This window comes from Coturnix japonica, chromosome 9 (genome assembly GCF_001577835.2).
Source record: "Coturnix japonica isolate 7356 chromosome 9, Coturnix japonica 2.1, whole genome shotgun sequence".
Classification (NCBI taxonomy): Eukaryota; Metazoa; Chordata; class Aves; order Galliformes; family Phasianidae; genus Coturnix; species Coturnix japonica.
In genome coordinates, this window is record NC_029524.1 from 2,349,964 (window position 1) to 2,366,663 (window position 16,700).

The 16,700-nt window shown below is 42.8% G+C and overlaps 1 protein-coding gene across 7 annotated transcripts in view; it reads right to left on the reverse strand.

The window, feature by feature from the left end:
* The window catches only part of PPP2R3A (protein phosphatase 2 regulatory subunit B''alpha), a 54,903-nt gene that overhangs the window by 6,797 nt on the left and 31,406 nt on the right, over positions 1-16,700 (reverse strand). For 5 of the 7 annotated variants that reach the window (XR_001557061.2, XR_001557060.2, XM_015870978.2 and 2 more), the window contains 8 exons: positions 16,484-16,558; positions 11,482-11,568; positions 9,411-9,567; positions 7,339-7,387; positions 6,664-6,753; positions 5,191-5,366; positions 4,520-4,638; positions 3,131-3,237 (listed from right to left, as the gene is read on the reverse strand). Coding sequence is in view for 5 of the 7 variants with exons in the window: in XM_015870978.2 (XP_015726464.1) it covers positions 3,131-3,237; positions 4,520-4,638; positions 5,191-5,366; positions 6,664-6,753; positions 7,339-7,387; positions 9,411-9,567; positions 11,482-11,568; positions 16,484-16,558 (860 nt within the window). In the remaining 2 variants the exon portion in view is untranslated. Of the gene's footprint in view, positions 1-5; positions 598-3,130; positions 3,238-4,519; positions 4,639-5,190; positions 5,367-6,663; positions 6,754-7,338; positions 7,388-9,410; positions 9,568-11,481; positions 11,569-11,592; positions 12,336-16,483; positions 16,559-16,700 lie in introns of those variants that run through there. The other 2 variants (XM_015870977.2, XM_032446720.1) reach the window with 2 other exon arrangements.

A 16,700-nucleotide genomic window follows, 5' to 3' on the forward strand; every position in this document is an offset into this window, starting at 1 on the left:
TGTAAAGATAAAAGGCGTGTCTTTAAAAGCTATTTTTTGGTGAGAGCATTTTTCAGCTAAGTTATTTCAGTGGCCACTAAACCATGTGACTCAAATATGATAACATGCAGGACGTTAACCTCAAGGAGCGTATTCGTAAAGCACTGAATACAGTGCATCAGTAAGCAGTATTCTGACAGCTGACTGTCCTCTATCCATTCTCATTCTTACATTCTGAAACAGCTTTTCATTGGTGTTCAGCATTTAGAAACTGAATACAGTTTTAGTCACAGATGTCAGTATCTCGCAGTAGCCTTAATGTAGAAATGAAGTTGTTCAGGCAGAGATTCAGGTCCTAGAGGAAACTTGGCTTGCTCAGACTTGCTCACTAACACTTGGTTTCCAAAGTATCTTTGAGCTCAGGATATGCTTTTATTTTCACAGAAAGATCAATTGTGGCCACGCTGTCATGATTCTCTCCCACTCTGAACTCTATGTTTATGGCTTAGGGATGTTTGTCTGCAGATTCTCTCCAGCCAGTTGCAGTATTCATGCTAGCTGGTTTCAGTGTTCTACAGCAGAGGATAGTGCTTCAGGGCTTTCATCCCCTTCCTGTTGCTGAGAAATGATATATTTTAAGATCTCTATTTTTTCCCCAGCCTCAGCCCATCACAAGTTATTTCCTCAAGACTCCCAGGAAGTTCAAACTCTTTAGTTGTGAAAGCAATGTTTGTTATGAAGGCAATGGTGCAGGAGGTCTTCCAGTGGCAAGCACAGGAATAGCCCCAGTTTGTTCAGTGATGAACTGCACTAGAAAAAGGTTAACTCCTTTGATACCCTGTGAGGACAGTGCCAAAAAAAAAGAGCCACCTGCCACTAATTGTGTTGGTTTTCCCTCTTCTAACTCACATGCAGGCACAACAAAGCCTTGGGAGCAATTTCTGCCTGCCAGTCTGTATGTCCTGCAGCAGAGAGGCTTCACTGCTAAGTGAGATAGCAGTAAGGTAGATCCTTCATGGTCAGATTCAACTACAGCTTCTGCCTTCACACAAAGCTGTGTGTGTGTGCATTCACCAGGGAACAGGCTCACTTCCTCAAAAACTCGTATGCAGATGTATAAAACAGAAAACATGGCTGAGAAGTGTTCAGATCCACTTAAGCTTCCAGTAAAACACCACGCTCCAAATGGTTCTGAGCAAAAAGCCACCTTTCTTTTATCTTCTTTTTGGTGAGTGTGCTGTCCTTGTATTTTCCAACATGGGTATTTAATTTACCATAGCAGTACTTGCAAATCTCTGAAGCTGCCACTGAGGATCAGAAGTAAACACTGTAAGATCTCCCTGCCTTTCAACATTAAACAGACTGCACCTGACCCCCTCTGAACTGGCACAGCATCCTTAAAGTCTCTGAGTGTCCACCATGTCTTGGTGAGATTCCTCTTCCACAAGCAGTGCTCTGCCATGACAAGCATCCGGGTAGCCAGACACCAACTGGTTTTAGAACCCCCTCCAGTCAGAAAAGCTATGGACAGGATTAAGTCATAAATGTAGCACAGAACGCCACACTAATTCATCTGCACTTGCTGAACGATGGTTATTCTCAAATGTTTTTCAGACAAACACTGAATTTCAGACTCTGCCAGTTAACTTTGCTAAAAAATCATCTGATCCTTCATAGAGCACAAAAATCATCTTCATTTCATCCCACTCTGTTTCTGTCACCCTCAAAGGACAGCAGAAATAACGAATATGCAAAAACTCAGTGCCTCTTTCTAGCAAATTTGTCTGGGCATACAGCTCTTTGTTTTTCTTTTTCCCTTCCTTTTTTCCTTTGTGGTCTGTTGCTATGCTCCACAAATGAGATCTAATGCCGCTGCCATGACTACAGAGCTTTTCAGGGGCTCTTAAAAGCAAGCAGCAAGGTTGCTGACATGCTCCTTAGAGGAAGACACAGAGCTGTTTCAGCCAGACTTCAGCCATCTGACATCACCTGCCAATTCAGTTTTTGGTGAATCTGGTGATTCATGGGCCTGCAAAGCTTCTATGGCAGACTTCCATTTCTTTTCTGTACTGAGCACGCAGGTGTTGCAGCGAGGATGCAGGAAATAGAACAATTTTATCTCCCATCCTGTGTTACGTGATCTTTCATTAATGGAAGCCACAAAAAGGCAAGGCAGCTCAAAGGAGATGAAGGAACAGCTTATTGCTGTTTGGATACACATCACAGGGAGAAAAGGAAACGCAGCTCCCTGTGGCTTCATAAATCCTGGTGGCTAATTAGCAGATGCTACTGTTATGCGAGCAGTTTCCATTGTGGGAAGCTTTGAAAATTACACAATCATCTCAGGACTCTTATTTCAATGGCTCTATAAATGCTGCTCAAGAACGGGTGAAATCCTGAATCGTGCAAGACTGACACCACGAAGAAGCACAACGTATTTGCTCCAATGTGTCTTACAGTAACCAGAGATCTCTGGAGAAATACTCTCAAGAAGATACAACTCCAGTCACGCTTACAGCAAGTCTGCACTGGGAGCCTCTGTGGGAAGCCCTTGCATACACAGCATTCCTGGACCTACTGCTCTGCCTAAATTCATTGGTCTAAGGATAGCTGGAGTATCCGTCAATATACAATTCTACACGTTTGCAAAAATTAGTGTCAATATTGCAGAAATCAACTGTTCTAAATAAAAAGCCTACACAAGATTAGTAGAAGAATTACAATTTGGAAACAGGTTATGAAGAGCAAAGACAACAGGCATAAAGTCAGGCAGAAAGTAAAATTGTTTAACTAAAATAAAGCCTCAACTAGGATCATAAATGTAACAGCTACAGCTTCTGCGCCATAGTAGTATGATACCATTAACACGTAGCCAGGAATAGCAAAAGTCGTTTGATATCTTTTTGGTACCATTACCAAAAGAAAAATGCTTTTTCCTTTTTCCCAGCTATCTTCATATCTGCAGCAGATGTGGCTAATTCAGTGGTTGGCAACAAAGAATTCAGAAGACCCCAAGCCCCTTATAACAAATGTACCAACACAGCCATCTGGAGCAACTACTTCAGGCTCCTCTATGCCGTGATGCTGAGACTCCAGATCTCAGCCAGAGCCATGGAGCGTGTCTCCAGGGCAGTGCAATGCCTCTGCTTACCCTTCTTGGAGCTGTTCGTTCCCAGACTCCTCAGCCACAAGAATCTCGTACTCCTCAGCAGCGTACCTGTCCCAGTCTGAAGGCTCAGGACCATCATTTTCGAAATCCTGAAGAGAGCAGACAGTCAGGCACACCATGCCTGCACCTCTATGCAGCTATGTTTACAACAGGTCTCATGTTCTGTAACTCCATGCACACATGAACAACCAGTTCTAGGAATAGTCAGCAACAATACTGAAACAGTCGAAAAACAAGACTCACAATTACCTTGAACTAACATCTGTACATAACTGATGATGAAACACATAGACCACACATACACTACAAAACAGTGTGCGACCCAGCCTGCCAACAAATCAGTCCCCTTCCACTTCAGACTGGCAACCCTGCCCATAGCAGGGGTGTTGGAACTGAATGACCTTAAAGGTCCATTCCAACCCAAGTCATTCTACAGTAACTACATATTTTCTACATATTTTATGAATCTTCAGAGTTTGCAATTGGTTAAAGGACTTAATCTGAAATCCTTAATTGACAATTATAGTTGATCATAACAGTTTGCTCAGTGGGGGAAAGTTTGAAAGTTTACACAGTAACATCTCTATAAACAGTTGCCTCTGCCATTTAGTAAATACGCCAAGGGAAGACAGGAGCAGGCAGGTGGGGCCAGGGAGTGTAATTTATGATGATCCTAGAAGCACGGAACTGCAAAGTTCCTTGTACAGGTTATGCAGGAACCAGCTGGGAAGGAACCAGAGTTGATTCTGGCATCCCCACCACTTCACTGTACTTTTGACTGCATAAAAGCCCTCTGGGAGATAGTTTCCAAGCTATACTCACATCTGTTTTCAGTGGATGTACAAGGGGAACCAGAGGTGAGAGACTTGATGCCAACAACTGACAAAGCTCAGGTGTCAGAACACCCTACAGCTAGTGCAACAAGAAATTACAGAAGTGACAACCTTTCGTATGTTCTCTGGCTGGTGAATGCTGCCAGGCACAGCCTGGTGAATCGCTGGCAATTCAGCAGCTGTAGGTCATTCTCTCTAGAATCACACACTGCACCACCAGTGCTGGTGCAGTAGGATCAGCTAAGGCAGTCACATCATAGAACAGTGGAATGGTTTGGGTTGGAAGGTAGCCAGGACATCTCCCAGCTTCTGCTCAAATCTGGGTCTGTTGTGAGGTTCGATCAGGGAGTTCAAAGTCACATCCTGAAAACCTCCAAGGTCAGAATGTTCACAACTTACTCAGGCAACCTCATCCAGTGTTTGGCTGCCCAAAGTGTGAAAAGGTTCCTTTATGTTCAGTCGGATTTTTCCTTCATCCAGTTTAATTCCAAAGATGAGTTTGAGAAGGCCTGTACTTAGAAATAAAAGTGATTTATACCTTTTGCACTGCAAAGGGATCTCTCTGTTCATTGTCCAGGTATTTCTCTAAATTGAAGAACGTGTTGTAGAACACATGAGCCATTCTGCATCTCTTCAAGTCTCGCAGGGTTACTCGTCCTGCAGAAAAAACAAACAAAAACCCACACAGTGATACTGTGCTATTAAGCTTCTTCTTAGTGAGAAACTGGACCTGTTCTGGTCAGTTCTAAGGAAGTTTTGTTGCACCACTAGGCTACGATACTGCAAAATCTCTTCCCAATCCTGTCAAGAATATAAACATTATTTAATAAATTGGTGTGTATTAGTTCTAAACTTTACATACATCTGGAGGTAATATGGAGATCTTTTATATTTATGTGAAATGTGAAAGAATGTGGAGGGGGATGGTAGTTTCACATCTAGGCTGTCAGTATGTTCCACAGCTGGACTATACAAGACTTGCTGCTCCAGTGCCAGCAAGTTCATTCACAAGGTCTTTTAGGTTTTTCAGACTTCTTTACGTATAACATTATGCTGCAGCAGCCATAATGTTACTGTTACTTTGTACAGTAATTGCAGTCCTGTGATTCTAACACAAGACTCTACCCACAAATGGATTTCAGGGTAACATTACTTCCTCAATCCACCACAGATCAAAGAGCATGGAAGCTCCCATTACACAGAATTTACCTTCTCTCTCTGGCTTAACGAGATCAAGCATCTGACACAGCAAATCCTGAAATGGCAGTGGTTCTATGCCCATCACTTCCATCCGTTCACACTGCTCCTCATAGAAGTATTCCAGTTCATACATGGAGAGCACCCCATCCCCATCCAGGTCCATGCACCGAAACCAGTACTCAATGCTAGAAAAAGAGATAGGATTAGTGAAAGTGCAGTGACTGCATTAGAGAATCTCTACAGCATAGACTGCAGCAATGCACATTCCCCTTCCCCAATTCTCTAATGCTCCTCTTCGCCCAAAGGCTGGCATAAATCTAAAAAATAAATCACAAAAATACCCTTTGGGAAGGATTAGAGCACAGGCCAAGGCTTGTGAGTGGCACCTGTTAGTTCTCTTTTATTTGACTTGTAAGCACGGTAAGACTCACGACCTGTTTCACCAGGTAGTTCTACAAGTGCCCACTGTGCACTGTCAACTGTCTCACGCAGGCTGTGGTATCCCTGCCCCATTCAGCATCAGAAGACAGCCAGATACAACCAACTCTGAATCCAGGACACCAGCTATCCCATACTCCTTACGTAAAAGGCAGTGTTTTAAGGCAGCCACACTCTACATCCTAACTACAGCTCTAGATAGTCAAACCATGGATTTGAGTTCATTTTCTCATCTTTACTCAGAAAATTCCTTGCCCGAATAACTGCAAGCAGATCTAGTTCGGCTCTGCACAGCAGTATCCCACTGGCTTCACAAACCAGACAGGAGGGTAGGTTTTACTAAGTGACACAGTTTCCCTAGAAAGCCTTCTTAGGAAATTGCCACGTGCATGAAAGGAACGTTCCTACCAGCTATAAACATCTCATGGGTTTACCCCAGAGACAATAGTCTCTGCAGCCCCTGCTATTGCAACCACAGACCCCCACTGAAGTGCACCTCAGCCTTCACAGCATGGTTGAGCTATCAGCTCACATGGCCACAAAGCTGCAGCCACGTGAGCTGAACTCTGCCCACTATGCAGGAGCTCAGTGCTGACAGATGGCATCTACAGCTGCCTCTACAAAAAGGACCAGGGACTGCCCTTGTGAGAAGCCATCATCTGGTCTGCAGTCAGTGAGATCAAGAGCTAAAGGGAAGTATGATGGAGACAAAGGGGGAAAACAAACAAATCCAGTTTTTATGCAGCTGTCCATTGCTCTCCAAGCAGTTCCTCATGGTGGTAAAACAGCACTAACCTCATGAGCATGGGGGAACCAAAGTGACTGATGGTTACTCAAGACACTTTAATATTAAAAGGAAACTCTCCTTCAAAGCAATTCCTCCTCAAGAAAGGAAAACTATTTGACCAAGTATTGACAGTAGGTTGTCTTCCTAATAATCACAGAAGCTGAAGCTGCTGTCTGTTTGGGAATAAGTCACAGAAGTTTCTAAAATCTAATCTGCTCATCTTAATAATTTTACTAGGACACAGAAATCAGTCAAACCTTGTAGCATTTCTTTTGTCTTCCTCTGAAATCAGCAGCCACACAAAATCAGCATAACTCATGCGGCCTTCCTTATGAACTTCGTTTCCTCTGGAAAACACCCAGAAAAAAACAGGCTTAATACTCAGAATGTTATCAACAGAGTTTTAAAAAAGCCCCAAATCACTTGTAAGAGAAAATGGAAACATGACTGCCCACTTAGCCTGCCCCTCTGCACTTTCTAGCAACAACTCTTCTGCCCTTCCTCCCAGGCACAATGTTTGCTGCCTGGCTGTTACTGCAAAGCTGAGGCTCACCTGCCAAGTATCCTCACACAGCAGGTGCTGGGCTGTGCTATTTTTCCTAGGCTTTGCACCAATGCTCTCCAGCCATCCCTGTGCCACTGCTGGACAAAAACACAGGGTCTGCACGCTCCCACTGGCTATGCCCAGTTCTAAAATATGTTCTACTATGTGTTAAATACATCTACTACGATGAACTTAAGTGATCGTCCTACTGGATTTTTCATTTACTTTCTAAGGATGCCCAGAAATCCCACTCAGTGTTCAGGAAGCTTCACCTGAAGCATCATGTTGGAAACCGTACTCTCAGAAATTCCCACTGATCAGTATCTTGAATTCCTAACCAGCCCGACAGAAATTCACTTCCATTCCCAGCCAGCATGCTATTCCTCACCTCACCACAGCACCGCTGAATATTCGCTCAATAATCCTGCTTGACAGAGCTAGAAACAAAGAAAACAGATGAAATGAAGCAACAGGTCACCAGAATAATGACATTCAGTTATTTAAAGTGAACTCACACCAAGTGATTTCCCATCGCTAAAACAAAGCTCTACCTACACTGCCTAGATACTTCACTGGTCTGTGTTTAGCAGCACTTAATGAAAAATGAAGATATGCCTGCCTTTGAATCCTACCCAGCACCATTACTTCCTCTCAAATATAGCAACCATGTGTGATCTGGATTCTTGCACTACACCTTCCAGTATGGGCAGTATTACCCCTAGTTTGCTGCAGTAGGACTAATAGAAGAATACTTCAATGTGGACTGCAAAATTAGTTTAGCTATCAAGCAAAAATCACATATCAAATCCATACAAAAACATTTCTAAGCAATGCACGAAGTGTTGCAATCCCCTGCATCAGGGAAGGACAATGAAAAACAAGCATTATTTCAAGCAAGTAGAAGGACTCTGCCAGCCAGAAATGTGTGGAGCTGGTTGCTGTGCTAGAGGTGCACCACCTGAGCAACAAGTACTAGTCTCAGGCAGGACTTCCACACTGACCTCACAGTCCAGATCACTGAGACACTTCCTTTAGACCTGCTGCTGCACCACTGTACTGAAAACATCTCCCCTTCACCCAGCCCACAGCACCCCTTCTCTCTTCAGCTCCCCAGCACTCAGTGCTCTCAAGCTTCCTGTGCTTGATGTGGGAGATGCTCCTCTCCCACATTCCATCCTCCCAAAAGGGACCAAGTCACCTATATAATTTACCTTTAGTTATGCACTCCTTGCCCTCTGCCCATCCAAGCCTCTCAGCAACCTACTGACCTGCTGTGACTGCCATAATCACCCAGAACCCCCATGGCCTTCCTGTGAACACTTCTACCCCAAGGACATGGGCCACCACAACACATACAAATCTACAGTGTTGTCAATTCACACTCCATTCTTTCTTTTTCACTTCAGCCCTCTGGGATCTTGGTCCCCACAAAATGTTGCATCCCCTCCAGATTTCCAGCAATTCCTGACAATGTGTCATACCTACAGAACCCGGTAGCTCTATGCATTGAAACACCTGTCACCTCTCCCAGCACCTCCAAATCACATGTTGTGTCTAAGTATGCCATTTCTCCAAGCCTAATTCTCTATCCTAGAACTACTTTCCTAAAAAGTGTGGCAGACACACGGAAGAGTTCAAGACAGCTTCATCTTCAAAGTTAAAGCGTGCTGGTCAATAGCTCAGGCTCTTGTCCAAGACACTAAGTCACGAGTCTTGACTGTAAGTGCACGGGCATATCATGCTCCAAGAACACAGATCATCTTAAACACAGCCCATCTGACTGGGTGCCTCCATCCAGCCCAGCTAACAAACCATACAGAACAGCTCACACATACAGTGACTATTTTCTAGCATGCTTTCTCAGCCTTCAACAACTTGCAGAGCAAGGACTTCCTGAGCCAGAGGAATTGCTTTTGGATTATTCATCCCTTTGTGGATTTTTACTCCATTAATTTATCTGTGGCACTTGAGCCTTCGAAAACTTTTAGGATCTGCTCAACTTGTGGCAAAGTGTTCCAGGATGAACTCAAAAGATAATCCCCGGAGAGCATTTGCAAACCAAAATTCATCGACCTTCGCTGGACTCTGAAACTTCTCTCACACGACAAGACTGCAATTTGGCAGTCTTTAAAGTTCACAGAGGCTCAACCTTCTTGTTTATACTTCAACTACCTGCAAAACCCTCAGCAAAAAAAGAGCTAGTTTGAAAGCATTATTAGCTTGTCCTTCTGGCAGCAATCCACTGAAGCTACCCAAGAGAAAAACAGCATCTGTTGCATTTCTCCGTGTCTAAGCTCCTACAAGTAAGTGTAAATCAGCATTTGTTTATGAGATGGATGCCTCCATTTAAATTTTTTGAGATGTCAAATTAACTAAATTAATGCTAGGCTTTACTTTTTATTGGGAGCATTCTATTTTCAGCAACCACTTTCCTCCCACCATAGCTTGCAGGCAGCATACCTTGATCACTGTATCTAGCCAGATCCTTCTGGCTGATATAAAGGTCATGATCAGTGTCCAGCTCCCAGAATTTACAGTATATAACATAGAAGTGCTCGTAGGAGAAATAATCTGTGATTTGATTTATGTCATCCTCTTCTTCCAAGAGAGCAAGAGTCTGAAACAGTACAAATAAAGTGGGAAGTTAAACCTAGACAAAGAGGTGATTTAACAGCTCGAGTCCTCCACCCTCTATAGAAGCTGGGCAAAAACAGCTGTGAGAGCTAATCCAAAATGTAGCCCTTCCTCACTGTAGGAGATTTTGTTCTTGCATTTGATATTTAACAGGCAGTTATAAAGCATATGGTTTGAACATCTTGGTTAGCGTATGTGCACATTACTTTTGCCAATCCCATGAACAATTCCTGTTAATTTTCAGCCATAGTGAAGAGCCATGCAGAAGAACAAGGCTGGAATCCATTATTTGCAAGCCATCTCTGACCTGTATCAGAGGCTCCTAGAGCCATTTACCACAGCAAATCCACAGGAACTGAGACGTATCTTGACACTGCACATTCTTGCTTGGCTCCTGAAGCATAAGGTCAAGCCTTACTCCATACTCACGCCTGGACTGGGGAAGGATCGATCCCAGGCAAATTAAACTAATCACACTGATTTTTCTGGCCTGCTGCTGACAGGAATCAGCCTAGTTTAACTGGGAGGCTCGGGCAGATTTTCAGCCATGATTTCTGTTACCATATCCAATTACGAAACATTTAGCAACAACAACATTGTTTTATTTCCACCTTACACCTACCTCTGTCCTTCCCTCCCATGGCAGAAGGTATCACAGCTTTATCTCCATCTGCCTTCCCCTGAGCGCTACAGCCAGAGGACAACAGATAGCCTCAATCTAATGAATCAAATCAAACAAGCCATGGGTCTTATCCTCCTCTGCCCTCACAGATCCTCAGCAGGGAGGACAGTCAAAGGCAGTTATGTCCCTAAGACAGCAGGCCTAGTGGCAGAGGCCAGTGAACACTGACAGCTCACTGTTCTCTCTCCATTATCTCCATGTCCTAGAAGCCAGCACAAAACTCTCACATCCCACTAACCATCAGATTCAGTAAACTTTCAGACAGGGGCAACAGAGCAGCATTGCCAGACCTACCAGACTACTCTGATTTTCTGATGTTTAAGTCACCTAGGACTTAAGACATCTCTGAGCACTCATTACCTTCTTCAAATTCTTCTTACGTCTCTCCATGCCTTTGCAGACAATAAACGCCTTGACCTTTCAACCCAAAGGCTTCTGGCTTCTTAAGCCGGGATGGAATCAAGCAGCCTTAGACAGTCCTAATCTGGTGCTCTTTTTGGTAAAATGAACAGAGATCTTCATCCCAAACCATCCACCCAACATTCCCTCCTCTGATATGTAACGAGTGCTAAACCCAACAGCTTTTCTGGAGAAGTTTACTGCACAATCAGAAATCAGTACATACTAGGTGATGCATCCTGAGATGCTCAGTCTTACAGTGGTGCAGTGTGCCTGACCAGCTGGCAGAAGATTGACTGCCAGCTGAATCAAGAAGTTGGCTGTGCTACTCAGCACGTATCATAGTCCATCCACCAGCTATTCTTGGCTGCTCAGTGAGCCAGGTGTTGCTTCAGAGTTTTGAATGCACTCCTTCACCTTGTATTCACTGCACTCTTGGCTGCTCTGGTCCTTGGTATTCTCTCATCTTGACTCTGAACTGGGTTACTGGGTACTGAGTTTGCCTTACTACAACCTCACTGAATAGTACACAGGAATAAAAGAATCAATGCATTCTATGTCCTGTTCAGGTAGNAGTCCATCCACCAGCTATTCTTGGCTGCTCAGTGAGCCAGGTGTTGCTTCAGAGTTTTGAATGCACTCCTTCACCTTGTATTCACTGCACTCTTGACACCTCTTTCACCAGTTCTAGCCCCATCCTGGCACTGAGCTGGGTTACTGGGTACTGAGTTTGCCTTACTACAACCTCACTGAATAGTACACAGGAATAAAAGAATCAATGCATTCTATGTCCTGTTCAGGTAGAAACCAACATACTTGCAAGAAGTTGCTTTTCCTCAGCTCTGTTAGGGTGATCTTCCCAGACCAGGATCGATTGACTGTGTAGAATATTCTTTGAATAACCTGCAAAACAAACAACTTTCTTTAAACCAACTCCTCGAAACTATCACTTAGAGAGCTGAAATGGAGCAGCATTATTTGGATTATTCACTCATCCCAAAGAGACCTTTTACTGAAAACTTTCTGCTGTCACTGTTTATACTATTATTCATAATTACTATGGAGTCTGAAAGTAACATTTGTTTCTGAAACAGTATTAGCCATTTCCACTCCGTAACTATTTTCACAGTTCTTAATCTTTGAGCAAATAGATTTCGTACTTATGTCAAGTAACACATTCAAAGTGCTGACAAATCACTCTGAACGTTTTTCAGGTTTCAGGCACCGCAGCTTGCAAGGACCTCAACTGACAGAGTTCTGCACTCAGTGAAAAAATGAAATCAGGACTTTAGAGGAGGAAATAGGACATGCAAATGAAATCCACAGGTGTTGTCTGACCTATTGTGCCTGTAACAATACCTCATCTTCTCGGTGGCTCCACTAAAAATAATCAATAGAGATTATCGGTCTGCATTTGTCTTAGGGATGTCTTTACACCATTTATCTCCTTTACTGATCTGCTTCTCATGAAAGGGAATAAAGACCATGGTGGGAAAGGCACACACTTCTGAGAATTCATGAGGAACAGCACACAGTAGCAGAATGAGTGCTCTCAAGTACCTAAAAAAGCAGGCTGAACTATTTAGTCTTAGTCCACTCCTTTTTAGCACATCAAGTATTGCAGGGCAGGGAAAATGCAGGTGTGTGACCAAGTGCATGCAAGAATAAACCTGACAACATGAACAAGAATAAATATCACTTAACATGACAACTTCAACATGAGAAATTAGAAATGCAATTAATGACTATCAGCACTGAAGCCTACAGAGCGTAATCCTTGTAAATGAAATCTAATACAAACAAACCGTTGATGTCTCAGACATGCTGACATACTAACACAGGATTTTGGTAAACCTTAATAGAATGTGCTACTCCAACATAAAAGCTAACTTCAAAAAACATGGATATTGTAAGGATACAGATAAGTCTGTGATGGGTCACTGAGCCTAAAGCATAGCTGCAAGTGGGCAAAGACCATTTAAGGACCATGCTTTGCCTCAGACACACAAGGGCAGGCTTCTTAGTCCGGAACAGATTTGGAAACAAGCATGAGATCATTGCTAACAGTCTGCTCTGGATACAAAGAGCAGTGAGACAATAAATGCTGATGAGTCCAGATAGTCTGGGGAGCAACAAGAATGATTCGAGGACAGAAAATTTACCCCAAAAAGAGAAAAAAGCCAACTCAGTTTAAAATGGTATCTACTGGTAACCATCCCAGTCCTTAGAAGCCTGCAAGGGGGACATGCAGGACAGCAGAAGGACTTTTTTGGCTCTCAAAGTAAATATCCAGGAGTTTTGTTGGTTTGTTTATTTTTTAACAACCGCTGTCAGTTATTAACCACTGGGACAACTTTCAGAGCCACACTGCAGCCTCTTTATCACCCCAAACATCAATCATGGACACTTTTGTTTTTAAGTCAGGCATTAATGCAATCAAAAAGAAAAACTGATCCTAACTATAGCAATCACTGAGCGATGTTCTGTGGCCTGTGTGATGCCAGAGGTCAGCCTAGAAATGGTCTTTTCTGGTCTTAAACAATTCAAAGTCTCTTCCTTCTTCAATGTTGATGGCAACCATTGCCATTCTGGACTATTTTTGAACTTTGCTTCCAGGTTGCCAGCCAGTTCAGAGACTGAAGTGTCTCACCTCACACACAATCTATTACCACACTTGTCAACTCTAGCAAAGATGCAGCCTCTGTACAACATTCCATCCAAGGACACAAACATAAAAATCTCAAGATAGAAAAAGAATCCCTAACCAGCAGTCTTTTTCTTTTCCTCTGCCTGCTTCATAGAAGACAACAAAATATCCCCATTAACGACTCAAAGAAACCCTCTGTCAGATCATATTGATAAAGGCACACTCTCTCATCATACAGCTCCCATCAGCTGTAAAAATAAGGCATACAGAGAAAAGATGGAATCTCTTTTCATCTCCTCTTCATTGTATCCAGTCACTCTGTGCAGGCTTTATTATTCAAATAATAGTATAGATTTGGTGAGTAGTAAACTGCATGTACACACACACACAGTCTCCACGTCTCTCTTTTCCAGGTTACAAAGACAAAGCTGTCAAAAAATAAAAGAAAAGCATTTGGGAAATAACCTTGGACATTATAATAAAGCTGAGAAGACTTGCAGCATTCAAACAGCCAGTGTCTACTGTGACAGAAAATTAATTCTTGTGGCCTCCCTCCTTTATTTTTCTCAGTTAGAGCACCTGCTGCATGATCACATCTGCACTGTAAGCTTAGAAACCAAGTAAGTAACTGGCCTCAGGCCCAAGCTGCTACAAGCTCTTCTACTCAACAGCTACAACCTTGTAAGCTGTGACTCTGGCTCCCTTCTTCCTGGCACAGAAGTCTGTTTATTCTGAATTTAGTACATGAGCCTTTGGAAGGGGGAAGCTCCTTCCTTATTTGACCAGTACCATCACGTAAAGTATCTTCAGGTCCAAAACCACTGATGGATTAGTTCCAGATCTTTTCCCAATATCATCATAAAAGAAAAAAAAGAAATTTCTGGGGGGAAAAAGGGAGGAGAACAAACAAACAACAACGACACACCCAAATCTTTATTAAATCCTGTGGGCTATCTTCATTTTTCACATTCACATGAGTAATACAGTATAAGCTGAACATTTTTCAACAAGCAGTAAGTTTTGATAAGTTTTTCTCAGTTGACTCAGCTTTTTAACAATAGCATGCATTGCTAACACTGAGCTTTCTCTGCACACTCCGGAAGAAGTTATGTTAAATGTCTCATGATATTCTACATCCTCTTCATCAGTTTCAGGAGTCTGTTAAAGGAAACAAGTAGTTTAGCATACTTCAGAAACAAAAGTTTGGCAATACAACAGCTCAAATACGATGATGCAGATTACTGTAAAGACTAGTGTATCCAAAAGGCACCTCTAAAAGGCATGGAAAGAAGTAAAAGATGATGGAACATGCAAACACATCCATTGTTAACTTACTCTCCAGGTGATTTCAACCAAGTGATGCCACATTCAGTAACGAAAACAAAAGCCAGCATCCCTTTATGGCCCTGATCTGTAACACAAAAATAAAATATAACTCCTGCTCTAGCAGCAGATACAGCACTATCACTATAAATAAGTACAAGGTACTCTACCTGAAAAGGAATCAAAGTGTCCAGGCAGCCTCAAAATCCAAGGACAAAGCAGTTTCCTTCATTACCTCCTGGTGGAAATACTCGATTTCATGACATTAAAGATAGAAGTGCCAAATTAATCATGAATGGAGATGTGAGAAATAGGAATTCCTGCTGTTGGAGAGGCACTGCTGCAGTGGGCCACGTACTGCCACTTCATGTAGGATCAACCTGACCCAACAGACTATGTGTCTCGTCAGGTCTTCTACTCTGCTCCAGCTCAGCAACCCAGCCAAGGCCAAACACAGAGCTCAAAAGGAATCTCTTTGTCAGAAGAGACACCCAAAACAGAGCTGTTCTACAGGAACAAGAAGTTTGTGAGAGACATTGCAGCTTTGTAAGGCTCACTGCCACACACTGTTCACTTCAAACACCAGCACCATCATTTCCTGGGCGCCAGAGAGAAAACTTAGGAAACCACCACTGTGAACCACATTATGTGTAGGGGTGTCTCTCAAATGGAAGTAAGAAAGCACAGAAGAGATGAGCAGAATCAAGAAGCACTGAGAAGTTTCACATACACGTGAAGAATCCACTTCTGTGCCTGAATTTGTGACTGTCATACAGGACAAAGCTCATCCAAGTACAAGGGAAGTTGCAAGGAAAAAAGAAAGAAAAGATGTTCTCTTTTTACTAGTAGCCTAGATTTCAGTTATTCTGAAACACAGCTATCTCTCAGACCAGAACACACACAGCACCTGGTGTGGCCCAGAAATCACAGCAATTCACCAACTCCTGAGTTCTCATAATGACTTGGACATTTGTTATACCTACTCTGACCAGGTACTATGCCCAACATATCTGCTGTCTTGCTCCACATGGACTAAAGATCACAGAATCATAGGGGTTGGAAGGGACCTCCAGAGATCGAGTCCAACCCCCTGCCAAAGCAGGTTCCCTACACCAGGTTGCACAGGCAGGCATCCAGGAGGGTCTTGAATATCTCAAAAGAAGGAGACTCCACAACCCCCCTGAGCAGCCTGTTCCAGTGCTCCATCAGCCTCACCATAAAGAAGTTCTTGCACACAGAACTTTAACACAGGCTTAAAAAAAAAAAAAAAAAAGAAGTACAAACTTCTTCAAGTAAGGCACAAGTCCAACTTCTGACTGCAGAGCTGGAACACAGCTACGGATCAACCAGCAGCAGTCACAATAATTCAGTGATTCAGATTGACTATAGAGGTGTTCTGGCAAGCAAGATGAAGGAGATTTAGACAATGGTGTAATGGGTGCCTTGTACCATGGAACAATCAGACTCCCCATGCCTAAGTGACAGAAATCTTCAAACATAAGGCCTCCTAGGCCACAGCAGCCCTGCAGTAATAGGGGGAACTTAGTAGCTCTCAAAGACCAAAGAAGAATCACTCTTATTTTCCTCCAATATAACTAAAGGCCAAAATTGTTCTAAAGATTTGTTTAAGACCAGAAAGAATCACTACTACCATTGTGAATGACCTCTTACACACAGACTGATTTTTTTTATTTTTTTTTTGTTCTGAAGAAATTCTGAATGTAATTTCTTGCTAGCAATATAAAAAACATGTATTTTTGAAATAAATGAATGATCCGGGAAGAGTGACAAATAACAAAAGGAGGATTAGTGCAGCACTGTGACAGGAGATGAAACAAGCCGGCCTACCGTTGTAATATACCGGGAATGGAATTCTGGAGCATCCTTCAGGAACGTCAGACCAGGGTGTGTTTCTACCACATCCTGCAAGATAAGACCAAACAAAATGAAACAGATTTTCCGTTCCCTTTATTTAAAGTTCAGATGCTACTGGGTTTTGGTTTTGTTTTTTTACAAACCATTACTTTTGCTTACTTTTTCAGCGTTAACAATAAAACTGAAATTA